This window comes from Neofelis nebulosa, chromosome 7, assembly GCF_028018385.1.
Source record: "Neofelis nebulosa isolate mNeoNeb1 chromosome 7, mNeoNeb1.pri, whole genome shotgun sequence".
In the NCBI taxonomy this organism is placed as follows: Eukaryota; Metazoa; Chordata; class Mammalia; order Carnivora; family Felidae; genus Neofelis; species Neofelis nebulosa.
Genome location: NC_080788.1, coordinates 39,524,443 through 39,539,142, shown reverse-complemented (window position 1 = coordinate 39,539,142; position 14,700 = coordinate 39,524,443). Strand labels below are relative to the sequence as shown.

Below are 14,700 nucleotides of genomic sequence, written 5' to 3'. Positions count from 1 at the left end.
TCCCTGGCTGCGTGGCCCCTGTGGCCTGTGTGACAGAGTTCCAGACCAGGCTTATGTAGTCTCATGCAGGGCACCGTCACCCACCTGAAAAGATGGTCAGACCTTAGAAAAGCATGTGACATAAAATGGCACAGTGGCAGTGTTTCTTCATTCCTAACTTGTGGAACAAGGTTTGACTGCACCTTTGAGAGGAGAAAGCTTGGATTTGCAGGAACGCTTCCTTGTTTGGAAGGCGTCACGGGTGTGGCCTCCCCTGTGGCTTCATGGGGTTTCTGTGTCCCCGCCCAATCACAGGTTTGGCCAGTGACATCCTAATCCACGGCATGAAGGCTCGAAACCGCTCAATTCATGGAGATGTGGTAGTCGTGGAACTGCTCCCTAAAAATGAATGGAAAGGAAGAACCACGGCCCTGTGTGAGAATGACAGTGATGACAAGGCCTCGGGAGACCCCCCGAGCGAGCCCATGCCCACAGGTGAGCCCACCGGCTGGTCTCCCAGTTATCCATTCTTTCTGCGGAACATTTATCGTTCCAGAGATAGTGCAGTTACTATGGTACAATATAGTTTCTTCCCCCCCCCCCCCCCCCAGTACCAGTTTCCCCTCTCTGCAGATTTATTTTATTCTCTTCGGCATCCAAATATTCTGTACTGTCTCTTAGAACAGAACAAAACCAAAAATCCTCTCAAGTCCGGATCCCCTCCAGCTACCGCCCTTTTCTCTGCTTCAGTTTATGGCAAGACTCAGTGAAACCCTTAGTCCTGTGTTCTCTCTGCTTCCTCTTCACCCATTGTCTCCCGAAGCCGCTACGTTCAGGGGCCCCCACCCCCCAAAAAAACTTGACCTCTGGTCAAGGACACCAGTGACCTCATTGCCAACAGCCCTCGGCACCCGTAACCGTCAGCAGCATTTGGCCAACAGATCACTGCCTCATCCTTGGCTTCTAGGTTCTTCTCCTCTCCTGCTGGCCACTCCTCCTTGGTCCTTTTGCTGGAGCTTTTCCGTCTTACGACCTCTGGGCTCCTCGCTGAATCTCCATCCGCCTCCTCTCCCTGGGGATCTCCTTCACTCCTCTGGCTTTATTTTTCGAGCCCAGAGACCAGACCCCCTTCTCAGCCTCCAGTGTTGTCTGTTCGGCATCTTCCCCTGGTGTCTGATGGGCATCTCACATGTAACGCGCCTAGTAACAGACTCCTGATTTCTGCCCCCAAACCTGCTCCTCCCCGAGTGTTCCAGTCTCCGCAAATGGACGTTTCATTTTACAGTTGGTCAACCCAGAGGTCCTGGGATTACCCTCGAGTTTTTCTTTCACATGTCAGCAAGTCCTGGCAGCTCTACTCCCAGACTCCACCTCTTCTCCCCTAATTGGGCTGCCGGAACCGCTTGACGCGATTTTCCCGGCCGCCTCCTCACTGGTCTCCCTGCCCCCACCCTGGCGCTCAAATGGCCTTTTCTCCATACGGGAGCCAGCCACAGGGATCCTTTTACATAAATAATTATTTATTATTATTATTATTATTATTATTATTATTATTATTTTTATTATTTTTTTTGGGGGGGACAGAGAGAGACAGCGCATGAACGGGGGAGGGGCAGAGAGAGAGGGAGACACAGAATCGGAAACAGGCTCCAGGCTCCGAGCTGTCAGCACAGAGCCCGACGCGGGGCTCGAACTCACGGACCGCGAGATCGTGACCTGGCTGAAGTCGGCCGCTTAACCGACTGCGCCACCCAGGCGCCCTATTATTATTTTTTTTAACGTTTAATTTTGAGAGAGCGAGTGAGAGAGAGTGCGAGAGGGGAAGGGGCAGAGAGAGAGGGAGACACAGAATCCGAAGCAGGCTCCAGGCTCTGAGCTGTCAGCACAGAGCCCGACGCGGGGTTTGAACCCATGAACCATGAGATCATGAGCTGAAGTCGGATGCTTAAACAACTGAGCCACCCAGGCACCCCCACAAAGATCCTTTTAAAAGTCTTTGGGGCCTGTGTGTCTCTGCTCAAAGCTCTCCAGTGGCCGTTTCCTGTTTCACTCAAAATGAAATCCAAAGGCCATACCGTGGCCTACAGGGTCCTGCCAAGCTTGGGCTGCCTTGTGTCACTGTCCCCGTCATCACTCTGTTCCAGCCACATTGACCAGCGTCGTACCACTGGAAATGAGCTTTCCCCAAACCTCCTCAGGCCAACACTTCAAGTCTCTGCCCAGATGTCACTTTATTTAAAATAGCGGCCACTGCTGACCCTGTATTACTGTTGGTCACCTTACCCTACTTGATATCTTTCTGAGCAGACATCATTCCCTTCCCTGTATTTACTTCTTCTTGTCTGTTTCCCACCCCCACAGACACCCAGACTAGAGTGTCCACTGCAGAAAATCAAGGACTTTGTCTGTTCTGATGCTGCTACATTCCCTGCACCTAGAACAGGGCCTCAAACCTGGTAGGGGCTCAATAAATATTTGTGGAAAGATAGCACTTTTGACTATTAAAATTTGTTTTTTTCTTGACCGTAGTCCATGATGATTGAAAGTGCTGTATATAAAAAAAAAAAAAAAAAAAAGAAAGAAAGAAAAGAAAGTGCTGTATATCAATCAGGCTTATGATTAGAATACTTTTCTGTATATAAGGTTGGCCCAAATGATGTTGGCTGGTGGGAAAATGCAAGAAAGGGAAAACGCACAGGAGAGGGCGTGAGTTGAAAAAAGTGAAAGTTACTGGCTTTTCCCAACATACCTAAACCTGAGGTTGATAAGGGAAGGGCAAAGGAGAAAGTGGGACCAACGGATTCTAAATGTCACATTGGACCCCACAGTAGGGAGGGCATCCTGACAATGTTATAAAAAAAAGTGATCTTTCAAAAAAATTAGCAGGCATCTTAAGGTGAACGTTTAAGCATTTCTCGACTTGTGTGGGTGTGTGCTTGATACGAACGGGTCGTTGTGTTTTCTGTTTTCTTCCTCACTGCCGAGCTAGTCAGCGCCTAGATAGGTGACATCTCACCAGTTAAGGCCTTCTTTTGTTTTGTTTTCCCAAAGGCAGAGTGGTGGGCATCCTTCAGAAGAACTGGCGGGATTACGTGGTGACATTTCCATCCAAAGAAGAGGTCCAATCTCAGGGCAAAAATGCTCAGAAAATCCTAGTTACGCCTTGGGATTACAGAATCCCCAAGATCCGAATTAGCACTCAGCAAGCAGAAACCCTCCAGGTAGCCGACATTGTACTTCTCCTGTTCCCCAGCTTTTGTGTTTGCCAGCTTTTGAGCTATCCCAGGAAACCCTGTTAATTCCTTTGCATAAGAAGGGATAAATTATGGGTGGCGTCTGGCATTTCGAGATCCTGGTGTTTTTTTTTTTTTAATTCTAAATATATAGAACCATCTATTAAATAGTCCTTGGTTGATAAATGAAGGCCAGAGAGAAACTGCCCTAGAAAGAGCTGTGTCGGACAGCTACAGAGTGCATACATTATCCAGCTGTCCAACACAGAAACTTTCAATACATGCGCTTTGCCAACACTAACAAGCTTTCTTCCAGCAAGGGATATAGAAATACGATCACTCTGCCCTGGAGGGATGATATAGTGATACTTCACCGAATCGATTATCCATAAAGGAATATAGCACTGGGGAGAAGACATACACGAGACAGTTAGAAATTAACCTGTACTGTGGCGAAGCGTGTAGACATCGTCCAATTTGATATCTGCAATTTGATACGCGCAGTTTGTAAAATGAGACACCGAAGCAGGACGTCCCCAGCCAGTAACTGGGTCGTCGTGTACCTTTTGCATCTCTTGAAGCCTTCCGTGGGCTCTCTGAGGCCAAGTGTAACCACTGCTTTCCAGACCCGTGGGTTTGCTGAAATTTGAGAGCTTGTGGGGTTCAGCTCACGCTGACACCTCCTTCCCCACCAACAGATGTCTTTAAAAATTAGAGAGTAACTTCAAAGAAAGTAGGATGTATCTCCCATGCTCCCAAAATTGAGATTTTGTTTTGAAATTGAATTTGCACTATGCACACTGAGGTCTTCCTCTGTGTTGTGAATGTTGACTAGAACGTGTTACAGTTGGCTTTCTTTTTTTTTTTTTTTTTTAAGTTTATTTATTATATTTTGAGAGAGCCTGCATGAGAGCAGGGGAGGGGCAGAGAGAGAGAATCCCAAGCAGGCTCCTCACTGCCAGTGCAGAGCCCAACGTGGGGCTCGATCTGACGAACTGTGAGATCATGACCTAAGCCAAAACCAAGAGTCAGACTGGTGTCTGAGCCACCCAGGCACCCCATAATTGGCTTTCTTTAACAGAATAAAATTTCCAGCCTACTTATTTGATGGAGAGAGGTATTGCCTCCCTCCAAAGCATCGGGCCAGGCATTTACATAACCATCTGGCAATTTAGTAAAACAGCAAGAACGAAAACAAAACACAAAACCCACTGTTACATCGGCCACTCTTTTTGGAGCTGGGTGCTGTTTATCTCTTGTTTGTTTGGTGCTTCTCATTGACCCACTTAATTCCCGGTGCTGGGCTAGTGGATTTTTTTTTTCTCTCTTTCGTGCAGGACTTCAGGGTAGTTGTGCGCATCGACTCCTGGGAGTCAACATCCGTGTATCCAAATGGACATTTTGTGCGTGTGTTAGGAAGAATCGGGGATCTGGAAGGGGAAATTGCAACCATCTTGGTGGAAAACAGTATTTCGGTGGTCCCTTTCTCCGAAGCTCAGGTCAGGTTTCCCCGAGTCCTTTGGTCTGGTGAAAGACATTCCGTACAGTTTCTTTTTGCATTTGTTCGTTGTTTGGTCATTAAGAAGAAAAATCGCTGTACTGGGTAACCACTCACTAAAGCCACAGATAATAATCTCACTCTTCTGTATTCTGTGTTTGGACCAGACTGAAGTCAGTTTCAGGCGCATAGTTCATTTCCTAGGGCCTCACAGCTCTCAAAGTTTTACATTTTCCAACTGTGCTTAAAAATGGTCTGTCAGTATCATATTGTCAGTACATATCTATCCCCAGCAGTCACGAGGGTCCCCAGTTACAGATCCTACTGGGCTCCACTCCCTGTCCTAATCATTCAACCAGAGCCCTGCACAGAGCTGCAGGAGGCAGCTTCTTGAGTTCTATACATTTCTGACCCGTGGGTCAAAAAAGCATGCTCCTGAAACAGTTTCTGTAACCTTGGCAGAAAACACAAATTCAATAAACATTAAACATTAGCTATTTCCATCACTTTATGAGCTCATAAAATCCTCATAAATCTTGTTTATTATTTTTGCATAACTATATTCATAGTGCGTCCATGCTATTTTCTGTTCTGTGTCTTTTGCTTAAAATTATTTCTGTGTATTGCCATAGCTACTTCTTAGTAAAGGTTATGGCACTTGATTGTGTATTGATGTACTCTGGTTTGTTTAAGTCTTCCTCAATTGCTGGGCCTTGGGCTGTTTAATTTTTCAGTAGTATAAAAAAAAAATCTACTTCAAACAATTTTACAAACATTGCTCTTTTTTTTTTCTTTTTCATCATTTTTCTTGAGACGTAATCCTTAAAGTAAGATTATCAAGTCAAAGGGCATTAAAAATTTAAGTGACTTTTCTTATGTATCAGTAGATCGTTCTCGAGAAAAATTGGACCAGTTTGCATTGCCATCAAGAGTGGATGGGTGTTCTTATTTTCATTACAGTTTTTGACAGAACAGTAGCTATAATAGTAAAATATCTTGGAATATTTTACATTATTAAATTTTTATGTTTAACATTAGTTTCTTGAAATTATTTGTTGACTTGCTTTGACAGCTCTTAGTGAAAATGTTAGAATAAAATAAAGCATGGGTTAGACTTCATGGGACTAGAATTTTCTCTTCTCATTTAGCCTACTTAACTGCAAATTGATGGCCTAAACAAGTAATAATGGAGAGACAATGCCCTAGATTGGTCCTGCTTAAATTATCTTTAAGGAATAGGCTTTTAGTATTTGGGACACGTTGATTCTTTTTTTTCAGGGCTTGGATTGAATTAAAAGCTCAACTGCATTTAAACAAATGAATCATTTGAAAATGGGTAGACGTTGTGCTCTTGATAAGCCTCTGTTTATCCTCGATCTGACCTCCATAACTAAAGAAGCTGCCGGAAACAGGCACATTTCCTGACAGACTGTAAGGGTCCGCAGGGGCAGGAGACTGTGTCTTTCTTCTTGGCTCCTGCCCTTTCCAGAGCCTCGCACAGTTCCTGACACACATGAGGCACCTGATAAATAATTCTTGATCCAAAGAAGCGAATGCAGGTTAATTGCAAAAGGTAATGGGGAATGAATGGGACTTCTAGGAGGTGGCAGTGAGACTCTTCGAGAGCCCAGAATCGCCTAGGAAACTCGGGGTGTGTGAACTGCCGAATATCTGACTCTTGTTGGACAGATGTGTGAGATGCCAGTAAACACACCAGGAAATCCCTGGAAGGTGAGTCCTGAAGAGGAACGAGAACGTCAAGACTTGAGGGAAACCCATCTTGTATTCAGCATCGACCCGAAAGGCTGTGAAGATGTGGATGACGCACTCTCCGTCAGAACCTTAGATAATGGCCACTTGGAACTTGGGGTCCACATTGCAGATGTGACACACTTTGTGGCACCAAATTCGTATATTGACATCGAAGCCAGAACAAGGTAATGCTGTTTGAAATGAACACTATGATTATGTGTGTGTGGCTGTAACACATTCGTACCTCTCCGCTCCCAGATTTTCAAAACGAACATTGCACAATTCTGTGCAATTCTGCAGATCCCTCCTAGGGGGAGAAAAATTGAGGTCCACTCCCCTTTCCCTTTAGAGAAATAGTACCTTGATCCATTTACCTTTCCTTTTTTTCAACAGAACCTTTCACACACTTTCCTCCTAAATTGCAATGAGCTAAATGTTTCAGGTAGGAATACCCTTTTATACGAATACTGGATCATTACACTCCAATTCTTCCTAGATAAGGAAGATTCATGCCACTTTTTCCTTTTCCTATCAGCGGAAGAACATTCAGCCCGAGGCAGTACCCCTTAGAAAAGTGGGGGCATGGGAATAGCTTTATTACCCAGTCGGCTGCACTTTATGAAAAAGCAACAGCCTTGGGGGATTTGCACTGAGGATTTGGCCATTTCCCTCCCCGCGGCCCCTGCAGTCAGCACTTCTGCCTCTCGCTGCTGAAGGTCACGCACCCGCACGTGTGTCGTTCACAGGGCCACCACTTATTATTTAGCAGACCGGCGCTATGACATGCTGCCCTCCACGCTCAGCGCCGATTTGTGCTCTCTTCTGGGAGGCGTTGATAGGTGAGTTTGTTCATAGTTTGTTGTGGTTTTTTAATCTCCAGAGTTTGTCCTGGCTCTTCTGTGATGCCCGGTGCTCTTGCTTCTGGCCTTTCTCTTCTTTCTAATGTGCTCCACCCCCTGCTCCCCACCCCTGTTGTCCCCCTGTACCCTCCCGCAGCCGCTTAGTTTTAGGCAGATTTATTCTCTAGCCTTCCCTTCCCTTCCTCTCATCTTTTCCGTTTATCTAGCTGTGAGGCGGCTTCTACCTCTGTTGTTGGCTTTTTCAACTCAGCTAAAGTCTGGGAAGAAACGCATACGACTGGGGCACCTGGTTGGCTCAGTCGGTTAAGAGTCCAACTTCGGCTCAGGTCATGATCTCGCAGTTTGTGAATTTGAGCCCCGTGTCGGGCTCTGTGCTGACAGCTCAGAGCCTGGAGCCTGCTTTGGAATCTGTGACTCCCTCTCTCTGTCCCCTCCCCGCTCATGCTCTGTCTCTCAAAAAATAAATGTTAAAAAAAAAAAAAAGAAACGCATACGACTTTGCGCATACCTATTCCCTGGTTGAGGCTATTTTGCATGACGATCACGAACTGTAGGGAGTTATCTGTTATAGTTAATGTTTATAGTTAATATAATGTTTTTGAATATGTAATAAAACCAAAATCTGTAGGTTCCAAAAGATATTTAATGAAAGGCTCCCTTCTACCATTTTCCCCCAGCTGCCAATTTCTTCTGTGGTTTTCTAGATATAATGCACATACATGCAAATGTGGACGTGTGGTCTCTCTTCTATGCACAAAGGGTGACATTGTGTGTGTATGTGTGATATATATACACTGTTCAGCACCTTGCTTTTTCTTCTCTTAAAAATGTATCTTGGAGATCATTCCATATTAATAACAGTTGCTTATCTATGGACATTTGGATTGTTTTCAGTCTTGCTATTACAAACTGTACTGAATTACATGAAACATAAGTCATTTCACATTTTTAAAATTACAGTATCTGGAAGATAAATTTCTACAAGTGGAATTTCTGTGTCAAAGGGTATATGCATGTGTGTTTAGAGAGATGTAATCAAATTGCCCTCCATAAAGGTTAAACCAATTATATTCCCACCATGACCGTGTGAGAATGCTTGTTTCCCTAAAGCCTTGCCAACACAATATGTTGTATTTTTTTTATCTTTGCCAATCTTAATAGATGAAAATGGTATCTTAGGGGCGCATGGTGGCTCAGTTGGTTAAGCATCTGACTTCAGGTCATGACCTCATGGTTTGGGAGTTCGAACCCCGCATTGGACTCTCTGGGCCCACTTTGTTGTTGTTGTTGTTGTTGTTTTTTTTAATTTTTTTTTTTCAACGTTTATTTTATTTTTTGGGACAGAGAGAGACAGAGCATGAACGGGGGAGGGGTAGAGAGAGAGGGAGACACAGAATCGGAAACAGGCTCCAGGCTCCGAGCCATCAGCCCAGAGCCTGACGCGGGGCTCGAACTCTGGCTGAAGTCGGACGCTTAACCGACTGCGCCACCCAGGCGCCCCTCTCTGGGCCCACTTTGGATCCTCTGTCCCTTTCTCTCTGCCCCTCCACTGCTGCTGCTTTCTCTCAAAATAGGTAAATAAACTTTTAAGAAAAAGAAAGAAAATGATAGGTGGTTTTAATTTGCATTTTTCCTATTATGAGTACAGTTAAACATATTTGTGTATGTTTAACAGTCATTTATGTATTTTTTTCTGTGAACTATTTAATGTTCCTTTCCCATTTTTTTTCTTTATCTATTAGTAATTGATTTATAAGAATTCTTCACAGGGGCCCCCAGGTGGCTCAGGCGGTTAAGCGTCCGACTTCAGCTCAGGTCATGATCTCACAGTTCGTTGAGTTCAAGCCCCATGTCGGGCTCTACGCTGACAGCTCAGAACCTGCTTCAGATTCTGTCTGAATTCTGTCAGATTCTGTCAGATTCTGTCTCCCTCTTTCTCTGCCCCTCCCCCTGTCACACTCTGTCTCTCTCTCTCAAAAATAAACATCAAAAAAAATTAAAAAGAATTCTTTATATATTAGGAAATTTAGCCTTTTGTTTTTTATATGTTACATGAGGTTTTTTTTAAGTTTATTTTGAGAGAGACAGCAGGAGTGGGGGAGGGGCAAAGAGAGAAAGACCAAGAATCCCAAGCAGGCTCCACACTGTCAGCACAGAGCCCCAAGTGGGGCTTGAACTCAAGAAACCATGAGATTACGACCTAAGTGGAAACCAAGAGTCGGACACTTAACTGATTGAGCCACCCACGTGCCCCTATTGCAGAGGTTTTTAAGTAGAGTGATTTGGTGGCAAAGCGGTTCTTTACTAAACCTGTCCAGGTACATTTAGAGTCTAGTTCTACTTACCCCAAAAATGGAAGAATTGAGGGTACCTGGGTGGCTCCGTCGGTTAACCCTCTGACTTCCACTCAGATCATGATCTCACAGTTCATGGGTTCGAGCCCCGCGTCTGGCTCTGTGCTGACAGGTCGGAGCCTGGAGCCTGCTTCGGATTCTGTGTCTCCCCCTCTCTCTGCCCCTCCCCCACCCACGCTCTGTCTCTCAAAAAATAAACATTAAACACATTTTTTTATTAAAAAAAAAAAAAAAAAACGATGGGGCGCCTGGGTGGCTCCGTCGGTTAAGCGTCCGACTTCAGCTCAGGTCACGATCTCGCGGTCCGTGAGTTCGAGCCCCGCGTCGGGCTCTGGGCTGATGGCTCAGAGCCCGGAGCCTGCTTCCGATTCTGTGTCTCCCTCTCTCTCTGCCCCTCCCCCGTTCATGCTGTGTCTCTCTCTGTCTCAAAAATAAATAAAACGTTTAAAAAAAAAAATTAAAAAAAAAAACAAAACGGAAGAATTGAATAATGATGTCAGCATTACTGGTTTTGTAGGTATGCTGTAAGTGTCATGTGGGAATTGGATAAAACCTCCTATGAAATTAAGAAAGTGTGGTATGGCAGAACCATTATCCGATCAGCATACAAACTGTTCTATGAAGCAGCCCAGGAACTGCTGGACGGAAACTTCAACATTGTCGATGATATTCCAGAATTCAGAGACCTGGATGAGAAGACCAGACAAGCCAGGCTAGAGGAGCTAGCGTGGGCCATTGGAAAGTTGACCGACATTGCACGCCACATCCGAGCTAAACGAGACGGTTGTGGCGCCCTGGAACTGGAAGGGGTAGAGGTTCGTGTTCAGCTGGATGAGAAAAAGAACATTCATGACCTCATCCCCAAGCAGCCCCTGGAGGTCCATGAGACGGTGGCTGAATGCATGATCCTGGCCAACCACTGGGTAGCCAAGAAGATCTGGGAGAGCTTCCCGCATCAGGCCTTGTTACGCCAACACCCTCCTCCACACCAGGAGTTTTTTTCTGAACTGCGAGAATGTGCTAAAGCAAAAGGCTTCTTCATAGATACACGGTAATTCCTCTTTTGAGGGGGCAGAGGGAAGGGAGTACCGTGCACCGGTTTTACTGTCGTTCTTAAAATGCGACAGCCAGATCTTTGCCCCAAAATAGAAAACTTGTTAGCTTTTTTTCATTTACTATACAATGTAGGTATAGAGATTAAAATTAAAACAAGTTTATTTAGGCATAATGTTGATCCACTACAATTCATAATGCAGAAGTAAGGAGCCTGGTTTAATTTCATCTGCCCCTTAGGCAAATACTAAGAAGTAATCCCATGTATTTCAGTACTTTAAAAATGCACCAGATCTTTGAGGCAATATCCTAAAACACCACACCAATGGTACATTTATATCATCACTTCATAGAATGAGACATTTTTACTGCCCCCCTCCAGGATAAGATTTTCCCTTTTGAAAATGATGTATCGGGGCGCCTGCCGGGCCCAGTCAGTAGAGCATGCAACTCTCAATCTCAAGGTCACGAGTTTAAGCCCGATGCTGGGTTTACTTCAAAACAAAAATAGCTAACGGCTACATTAAAAAAAAAAAGATGTAAGATGTATAGAGGATTTTTTTTCAATATTTTGTTTCAAGTAATAGATTAGTGCTAATTAAAATAGCATTGATTTATCAAAATGATTTTTTTTTTTTCCCACCCATGTCTCTGACAGTATCTTTTGTTGGTTTGTTTGGTGGATGGGTGAGCTGTGTGTGGGGGCCAGGCATACTTGGTGTAAGTGCTTTCAGACATCTTGTGTCATTTGTAGTTTACTGATGGGGAATTACAGCTGCTGAGGGTAAGTGACTTACCTGTAGATCACCAGTTACTTAAGGAAGAATCTGGCTTTAAATCCACATCTGTCATACTTGAAGGCTCTCACTAGCCTGTACTCTCTTGATGCTCCTGTTTATCATTTTCCGCCTTTCTTCCCTCCGTTTCTTGGTGGGCTACACTACAGAAGTGAAATTATGTGCTACATTGTGAATTTCATTTTTTAATATAATTCTTTATTTCCTGGGCTTTAAAAATTATTTGGGTAAATAGAGTACTTCCTGTCTCTTTTTCTCTTTGTAAAAAAAGGAAAATAATTTAGGTTTCTTTTACTTGTACACCTCAGGTTTAGTTTAGTTTTGTTTTCTAACTCCCTCTGGCTCCATAATTCTTGATTTTCAAAAAGTCCACCCTTTGATCTGTAAGGGATGTTTAAGGTTAAGGGTCTTAGGAATTCATTTCAAGAAGTATTTGATCACCTCCAATGTGCTGGGCATTAACTTAACCACATAGGTATCAGTACATTACTCTTAAAAAGTGTATTTAAATTGATATACTTGGTGTGTTTAAACCTTAAAAGCAAACTAGATTTCTATAATTTCTATAATTGAAACTAGAGTTGCTTCTAAAACGTATCCAAAATAAACTTAGTTTCTTCTGAGTGACAAGGATGTCCCACAGAGTATTGACTTGGTAAATTATCGCTTGAGACTAAATAAAAGTTTTTCCGTTTTTTTGTCAGGTCCAATAAAACACTGGCTGATTCTCTGGATAACGCGAATGACCCCAACGATCCCATTGTAAACAGGTTGCTACGATCGATGGCCACGCAGGCGATGTCTAATGCACTGTATTTCTCCACTGGGTCGTGTGCAGAGGAAGAGTTCCATCATTATGGTGAATGATAGCATTTTCTTTTGTGTGGCCATAACCTTGAGCGAGTCATTTAAAAGTATGTCTTTTTGTTGATTTCCATCTTTTGGTTTCCTTTTGAAGGCCTTGCATTGGATAAATATACTCACTTTACTTCTCCAATAAGAAGATACTCAGATATCATAGTACACCGATTGTTAATGGCGGCCATCTCAAAAGATAAGAAAATGGAAATGAAGGACAATTTGTTCAGCAACAAAGATCTTGAGGAATTATGCAGACATATCAACAACAGAAACCGAGTAAGAGAGGATTTTAAGTTCTCTTACCCATCATCTCTTTCACTAAGGGAATATCAGCTTTATTTTGTAGTGGAATGAAGTACCATATATTCTAGCAAGTTAAATGCTAGCATTATTCTAACCAATGAAATAACATGAAAAATCGTAAAGTTTCTTACATAGCTCTCAATACATTTATAAACGAACGCCCTGAAGTAACGATGTGTGTTTAGGAGATTTAATGATAGGTTAGATATTTTCCCCAAATATCTGAAAAATATTTGTATTAATAATTTTCTAGAATACAGCCTTTTTAGAGACATCTTTGCTGTGGGAGTATAAATTCCATGTTTCACCCGGGAATGTCAACATGCTTTGGGTTATGCTTCTTCTTCCAGGCAGCACAGCATTCTCAGAAACAGTCCACGGAGCTCTTCCAGTGCATGTATTTTAAAGACAAAGATCCAGAAAATGAGGAGCGTTGCATATCTGATGGGGTCATATATTCAATTAGAACAAATGGTGTGCTTCTGTTTATACCAAGGTATGTTACATCTAACACAATAGTTGTTAAGAAATCATGTAGAACGCAAACAGTCCATCAGTTATGATTAAAATAGCTACATGAACTATTTATAGGTACATGATATAGATGTACATGATATAGAATAATGCACTACATAAGTATAAAGATTAGCATCTAGTACATCTGTTATTAGTGGGCAGATAGGATTTTACTTTCTTATTGAGCAAAATACTGCTCCACCTGCTCAGCGAAATATTTGGGGGTAAATGAGAGAAAAAGTTGTTTTTAATCTACAAGAGAAACTAACATTCTAGATTAAGTATATAAGACTTGTATACTAAGAATACATTATCTCTGGATTTTTACTCTGGCCATGATTCATTCAGGTTTGGGATTAAAGGGGCTGCTTATCTAAAAAATAAAGATGGTTTGGTGATCTCCTGCGGCCCAGATGGCCGTTCTGAATGGAAACCAGGATCCCTGCAGCGATTTCAAAACAAAATCACCTCTACCACAACAGGAGGGGAATCTGTTACGTTCCATTTGTTTGACCACGTAACAGTAAGTCCGTATCTACATTAAGCCTCGCTTTGAATGTAAAGTATAAAGAATGTGATCTGGTAATAAGCATCTTTCTCCTCTGTGATAGGTGAGAATATCTGTACAGGCCTCCCGCTGCCATTCTGATACAATCAGGCTCGAAATAATAAGTAACAAACCGTACATGTCATCAGATACAGAACTATTTCATCAGAGCTCCCTCTTGCTAAAGAGTGATTTAGTGAAAGAAGTAACCAGATCTGTGGAGGAAGCTCAGCTTGCCCAAGAAGTCAAAGTAAACGTCATCCAGGAAGATTATCAAAAATACTGCCAAACAAAGGGAAGAAGCCTGTACATGCTTCTAGAAGAGATAAGGGACCTAGCTCTTCTGGATGTTTCAAACAGTTATGGAATGTGAGATATTCTTCTTACTTCATTACAAGAGCTGTTTTGTGAATGTTTTACCTTCTTTTTAACATCCAATGTTCTGTGTCACCTAATGGACTAGTCGACTGGAAATGGGTAGATCACAAATGCACAAAACGTTTTCTCATCCTTATTAATTACAGCTTCGTTAAAGTGCAATTAGGTCACTGTGGAAACGGATTTTTCAGAAATGAACACATCGTGAATGGTGGCTCTGTAAGTCCGATTGCCAGTCTCTTTTTAATAAACCCAGCATTGATTTTTGATTAGCTTGTCTCAAATCCATTCTTTCAAAATAAGTTAATTTTCCTAGTAACTGCCACACTGGGCCATTTGGGTCATAGACCCCTCTGACACCTGTCAGGTTAACTTTCCGGTTGCCTTCAGATAAGACCTAGTTTAAATTAATGTTAAAAAAACAAAACAAAACAAAAAACATTTAAAAATAAAAATAAATAAGGGTGCCTAGGTGGCTCAGTCGGTTAAGCGTCTGACTTCAGTTTGGGTCATGATCTCAGTTCAGGAGCCGCGTACCGGGCTCTGTGCTGACAGCTCAGAGCCTGGAG

The 14,700-nt window shown here is 43.0% G+C and overlaps 1 protein-coding gene across 4 annotated transcripts in view; it reads left to right on the top strand.

The window, feature by feature from the left end:
* The window catches only part of DIS3L (DIS3 like exosome 3'-5' exoribonuclease), a 35,160-nt gene extending 20,760 nt beyond the window's left edge, over positions 1–14,400 (top strand). For 2 of the 4 annotated variants that reach the window (XM_058737304.1, XM_058737306.1), the window contains exons 7-17: positions 295–474; positions 3,031–3,200; positions 4,550–4,711; positions 6,400–6,647; positions 7,209–7,301; positions 10,194–10,727; positions 12,231–12,385; positions 12,485–12,663; positions 13,041–13,186; positions 13,555–13,729; positions 13,818–14,400. In XM_058737304.1, coding sequence (XP_058593287.1) covers positions 295–474; positions 3,031–3,200; positions 4,550–4,711; positions 6,400–6,647; positions 7,209–7,301; positions 10,194–10,727; positions 12,231–12,385; positions 12,485–12,663; positions 13,041–13,186; positions 13,555–13,729; positions 13,818–14,126 — 2,351 coding nt within the window. In that variant the 3' untranslated portion in view covers positions 14,127–14,400. Of the gene's footprint in view, positions 1–294; positions 475–3,030; positions 3,201–4,549; positions 4,712–6,399; positions 6,648–7,208; positions 7,302–10,193; positions 10,728–12,230; positions 12,386–12,484; positions 12,664–13,040; positions 13,187–13,554; positions 13,730–13,817 lie in introns of those variants that run through there. The other 2 variants (XM_058737305.1, XM_058737307.1) reach the window with 2 other exon arrangements.
* The last annotated feature ends 300 nt before the right edge of the window (positions 14,401–14,700 follow it).